Source organism: Rhinolophus ferrumequinum, chromosome 6 (assembly GCF_004115265.2).
Source record: "Rhinolophus ferrumequinum isolate MPI-CBG mRhiFer1 chromosome 6, mRhiFer1_v1.p, whole genome shotgun sequence".
NCBI classification, from domain to species: Eukaryota; Metazoa; Chordata; class Mammalia; order Chiroptera; family Rhinolophidae; genus Rhinolophus; species Rhinolophus ferrumequinum.
The window spans coordinates 47,055,112-47,061,111 of NC_046289.1; the positions used below are offsets into that span (position 1 = coordinate 47,055,112).

A 6,000-nucleotide genomic window follows, 5' to 3' on the forward strand; every position below is an offset into this window, starting at 1 on the left:
TTGCCTTTTATTATCTTTCACATGAAAGAGAAAAATAGGAAAGATATAAGTAAACAAGCCATCAGAAAAAAAGCAATATTCTGATTCCTTTCTGAGCTCAGCAAATACTTATTTCAATGTCCTATGGCATCTACCACTCTGAATGTTTTCCTCTTCCCAAAGAACTGTACCTTCAATCCCACTTGGTTGGTACTTTTTTGTGCCTTCTGCCTGGGCTGTACTTATTCTGCAACCCTCCCTTTTAGCTTCCACTCTATAGAACCTCAGTTGTACTCACCCTTCAAAGTCTAGTTCCGGCAGTAATTTCTCAAGGAAGCCACTTTTATCAATGATCGGTAATCACCAATTGCTCCTTACTCTTAAATCCTATAATACCAGTGGTCTGAACTCTCATATGGGCACATGATCTTATGATCTTCTGATTCTAAAATGTTTTACATATTTGTTTCATATCCCCAATCAGGCTTCGGGGGAGAAATAATCAGGGGAGAATACAAAGCTACCCTGAGAAAAGGAGATAAATGAATACCTGAATGAAACAATAGAATACTGTTTAGTAGAAACGATGCTCAGAGTGGACAACTCACAGACTTACCGTGAGTCCCTGACCCCCAGGCAGATGTATTAAGAATGCAAGGTGTGGCTGGTTGGTTCCACCACTGTCACTAGGTTATTACTAACCTTTGTTGGCTACAAATTCTGCAACAACGATCCTGACTCAAAGGGTATTTAAATTATATTTACTATAAATATAAATATCATTAAATTAAAGGCAAACGCAGAGTTCAACCACAATAGTAATACGCAGAATGATAAAGGTCCTTTGTTTTTCTAGACTTGAAAGAAACAATTTGCCATTGCAGTGCTTTCTGTTTGGAAGCATCATTTGGTAGCAAGGACATGAGCCAAAACTTTAGTGACTGTAGTCTTCTTTCTCAGGAGCAGTAAACAACTAAAATGTCCAATTTTCCTAAAAAATAAATGTACCTGTCACAGGAATATTGTTAAAGGCTAATTAAAGCTTAAAAAGATAGATACTAGTAATAATCTCTATCAACAAATGGATACAATGGTATAATCGAATCAATAAATTTTGGAGGATTTCTGTTTTATATGAACTGTAATGAATAAAAGATACCGCTATCACAAATATATTAAATGCATAAATTCAAAAGTTAATAAACCTCTACATTACAAGTTTGTGGGAGGAAAGGTCTATGGCACTAATAGTTCGCCACGCCAACATTAGGAAATGAAAAAGTACAAAACACCATCAGTTTTCATGTTCCTGACAGATACAGCACATGACTGATAACATAAGGGGCAGTGTTTTTAATATGACCATTTTACTGAAGTGGAAAATTCGTTATTTGCATTTATTATAGTTTCCAAGGACAAAAAAGAAAAAGTCCAATTTTTAAAATATAAACTTTGAAAAACTACTGATAAATCATACCATCTTTCTTGTTTGTAGTGATTCTTTTGTGTATATATGTGTAAAAGAGAGACAGTACCAAAGAAAATGCATAAAAATTAAATACACCATTTTAGAAATTTTAAAAAGTCTTATTTTAAGAAATTATAACAATGATCATCTTAACATTTTTCTCTATAAATGGAAAATTTTTCTAGAATTACCAAATATTTATGGTATCAACATTATAAGACAAAACTGAATTAAACTGCAAAAGCTTCAATCCAAGACAAAAAAAAAATCAAGTGTATGATTTAGACAATGTACAGGACCATAACTTGGGTTTTTAAAAAGAAATTAATGTAGAAAGGGCTATCACTTGTAACCACAAGCCAGTTTCTCATAGTGCAATTCTTTGCTTGGCTGAAAGTTATATTCATTCATTCATTCATTCATTCAAGATGAAGTACTCGTCCTAAGGCCTTACCCATAAAATAAATTTGTATTAGACTACAATAATAAATACTTTGATTCAAATCCATGTATGTAAAAAAAATACTAGTGCAAACTCTTGACAGTTTAATCTTGGCATCAAATTCAGACAGCAAAAATTTGAAGCAGTACTTTAAACTTAAAAGTTCAAATCCTACTTTGGCAGTGGAATAGTTAAAACACAAATTAAACCAAAGTTCCTATATTTGAATGTAGTGTAGCATAAGAGAGAAACTTAAAAGTATCTATATAAATGTTAGTCATGAATAAAGTATAATTCTCAAACTTATTTTAACACATAACTACATAATATGCAACATTTCTAAAATTTGCTAGGAAGATATTGTACAATATTCCAAAGGCTTGTTAAAGATACATTTTGCAAAGGCAACCAAAGACATCTGTTAATACAAGTTTGCCCCACTATCTGTCTGCCAATTTCCAAAGTCCTTTGGCAGAGCAAACATGGTTTCCCCAAAAGGCCAAAGAGGCTTGCTGGCATAAGAGCCTGCAGACTGACAGCCATAATTCCTTCTGCATGTGGCTTTATTCCCTCACTGCCCTCATTAAAAATGTCAACCAATGTTCAGTATGTAGCTCTTTGGAACCACAGGTTAGCGCCAATAATGAGTTGAATTTCAGGTGGGAACCATGAAAAAACAAGCAGATACCCGTTTAGCCACTCCAGGTAAGTCAGGTTTGAGAACCTAAAGTCCTAACAGGTAACTAAATCCATGTCCTAAACTGTGAAAATCTAGGTGAAATTAAGTTTGTTTCAAAATGAGAACCATCATATGTAAACATGCAAAACCAACATGAGCCAATGATGCTGCTGACAGGAAAACCCCGTGCCACCTGAGGCTGTTGTTGAGAGTACCAGGCTCACCCAGTCAAGGGTGGGAAGGGCTGGCAGGTTCTCTGCACGACCTCGATCACAGCAGGGTACTCTGCTGATCCTGAGCACAGGGAAACTCCAGGACTGACAAGAGACATGCCTACCGACACAAAAGAACAGAGACTGGAAAAGCTCTGGAAGCCATATCCATGTCTTCTGAGGGCCAGGTGAGAAAATGAGGACAGTTTAGCCTTGAAAGAGTCGAGAGGATTACCATGTAACAGAGATTTCACTTGACTGTGTGGCAGAGGTCAGAAAGAGGGAGATTTTGCTTACCTTAACAATACTCTACAGTCAAAATTAAATTTTGAAATGTTAGTGACTGCTGCATATCAGAGACATTCAACCATGGATGAATGTCCATCTGTTCAGGATATTGTATTCCCATGGAAACTTAAATGTTATTTTTTATATTTATTGGTTGCTTTTTAATATTTCCAAGAACTAATGGACATTTCATTTTTAAACCTTTTCTAAGATATGACTTTTGCATGTAAACAATGGCTTCATCGTTTTTGATTTGTAATTTAAATTGCTTCATTAGTAAATTTCAGTATCTGTTGTTAAAAGTAACAAATAAAAAATATTGAAAGCCTAGCATATTGGTAAGAATAAATTATCAGTGGTTTATTATAAGAGATATTGTTAAGGTTCTGTCTTGGTTACATCCATAAAATTCATGAAGTGGCTTAATTATTTCATTTACCGAAAGGAAAAGAGAGAGCACACTTATCATTCTAAGTCTTACTGCATAATCAAAGCCAATCTCATGACTGCCTGAAAGAAAATATGATTCCAAGTTCAAGCTGTGTTTCAAATCAGTGGTTTCACGTGAGGTCCTCATGGATCCTACAGATGACCTACTTTCTGGCCTAAAGTTCCCTAAAGGGAACTCACGCCCATGGCTTTTTAAAAATGTGCTTTCAGATATGAAGTCAAATGAAATATCTCAAAATGAACACCTATTTTCCCTAATATAGTTAAAATAATGGTAGGCATAATCTCTATAAGAATTTTTTCTTTTAGTTGGTGGCAAAGGAAAGCTGATATAAATTCTAAAGTGGAACTTTTTTTGCTGTTTCAATGACCATTTCTGTAGCTTATTTTTCTTCACAGCACTTATCTTCTAATGTACAGTGCATTTTCTTGTTCACTCATTTGTTGTCTATCTCAGTTATACTATAACCTCCATGAGGACAGAAATTGTCTTTTAATCACGATGTATCTCCAGGGCCTAGAATAATGCCTGGCATTGAGTAAATTCTCAAGAAATACTTTTCAAAGGAATGAAAAAAATGAAGGAATGTTCACAAGATAAAATGCTCAGTATTTTCAGGTTGGAAATTTACCAGTGCCTGGGCTTCCAACTATGTAGGAAGGCATGGGCCCTCAAATACCACACTACATTAATGTTTGAAATTACTAACATGTAATTCAAATACAACTGGGGAAAAAAGGAAAATAAATATTTAACTTACTTTAAAATTTTGTAATATGCAAACCGAAACATTTCTTGGATAAGGACTGAGACTAACACTCCAAACATCAGCAGATATTTCTGTACTGGTCCATCTTTGTTGTCAGTAATGGTTCTTGTCATGAACCAGACAAGGGAGGAAAGCAGTAGAGATAGCAACCAGAAGAAAGCTCTGAAAATTAGGAAAAAGCAAAAGTTACTAATAAACATAGGTACAGGATTAATAATGATATATAAGTGAAATAAGACCCTGCTTGTGAAGAAACAGATTTAATAAGGAAAGAAAAACCCAAACATGTTCATCAAGTGATGTTCTGGATCAATTGTTCTTAATCAGTGGGGAGATGAACATGCAGTCCAAAAGGTACTGGGGATTTTTCCTAACAATTATTATTTTTCAGTGACTTTGCTATTTGTAAGTACATCTGCAGACTGTCTGCCAAGGACTCTCTAGCTGGAAATTTGATTATTTGCTACTCTTCCGAGTTAATGCTTTGCCCATTGATGTGCAAATGTGTCTTTTCCAGAAAAATGTTCACCTCTCTATTAAGAGAGTGATTAGTACAAAATCCAAAAGTTGAAAGCCTGAGCTCTGATTCAGATCAGTTTTCCAGCCCTGGTTTTTACAACATTCCTGTGGATTTGAATGAGTATAACAAGCTTTACAAACCTTTCGCCCAAATCTCTGCTTTTAAAATGACGTATGTGATGCAGCACTTGTAATACAGTTGAGAGGGGTGAAAGAGCTCAGAAAGGTGGGCGTCACTGGCCTAGCCTTGCAGTTTGTCCTGGTGGAGAGGGACTTGGGGAGGAGCCCCAGTAAGAGCTGACAGATGAAACCTGGGCTTATGACCGCATTCACCACCAGAGTTCGGTATTTACCAAGCTCCTCCAAGAAGATGCACTGACAGGTGCTTCACCGTTTTGCCCCTTGACTATACACCTCAATCACCTGGGGAGCTTTAAAAAACAAATCCGTAGGCCGAATCCCGCTCCCTAGATGTTCCAATATGGTTGATCTCGGGTAGGGGGTTGGGTATGTTTTAAAGCACCTGACACTCAGGTGCTTAATGGTTCTTAACCCCTTTGGGATTACAGATGCCTGGGAGAAACTAAGGGAAACTAGAGACCTCTCTCCAGAAAAATAAAAGATGCATATTTGAACTTATCTACAATTTTTTTCATACAATTTACGTGGCTTCACGACTCACTATAGCCCACCCACGGACCCTAAGCAAAGTCCCAGGAGCCAAGCACCAGTGTTTTCTGAGACCCCCCCCCCCCCCCCGCCCCGTGTGAGCTCCTTCCCGGAGCTCGCCCTCTGGGGTCGTGGGGCTCTAGTTTATTTCCTGCAGACCCTTGGAGGGCGAGGAGTCCAAGGGAGCTGGGTCTCTGATCTCCCCTTCTCAACCCTTCTCCCCCTCCAAAGCCCAACAAGGTCGAAACGACTGGTGGGGACACTGGGGGTCGCCGGTACCCCTGGCGGGGGAGGGGAGCCCCGGTCCGGGTTTCCCGGCGCAACCGCCTCACCCGACGATGAGAAAGATGACGCGCAACGGCTCGGTGGCGATGGTGAAGATGTAGAGGGCGAGCGCAGGCCCAAAGGCAATAAAGGTGCAGCCGAAGAACACAGCCGCCGTCATGGTGACCGAGGAAGCGGGCCCCGGGGGCCTGGCAGGGACGCGAGGTGCGCTGGGCGGCGGCCGACCTGAGCGCGGGGCG

The 6,000-nt window shown here is 38.6% G+C and overlaps 1 protein-coding gene across 2 annotated transcripts in view; it reads right to left on the reverse strand.

Annotated features, from left to right (window-relative positions):
* Positions 1-6,000, reverse strand: part of APH1B (aph-1 homolog B, gamma-secretase subunit) — a 62,134-nt gene extending 56,134 nt beyond the window's left edge. For both annotated transcript variants that reach the window (XM_033107591.1, XM_033107592.1), the window contains exons 1-2: positions 5,809-6,000; positions 4,280-4,450 (exon numbers count right to left, since the gene is read on the reverse strand). In XM_033107591.1, coding sequence (XP_032963482.1) covers positions 4,280-4,450; positions 5,809-5,921 — 284 coding nt within the window. In that variant the 5' untranslated portion in view covers positions 5,922-6,000. The remainder of the gene's footprint in view (positions 1-4,279; positions 4,451-5,808) is intronic.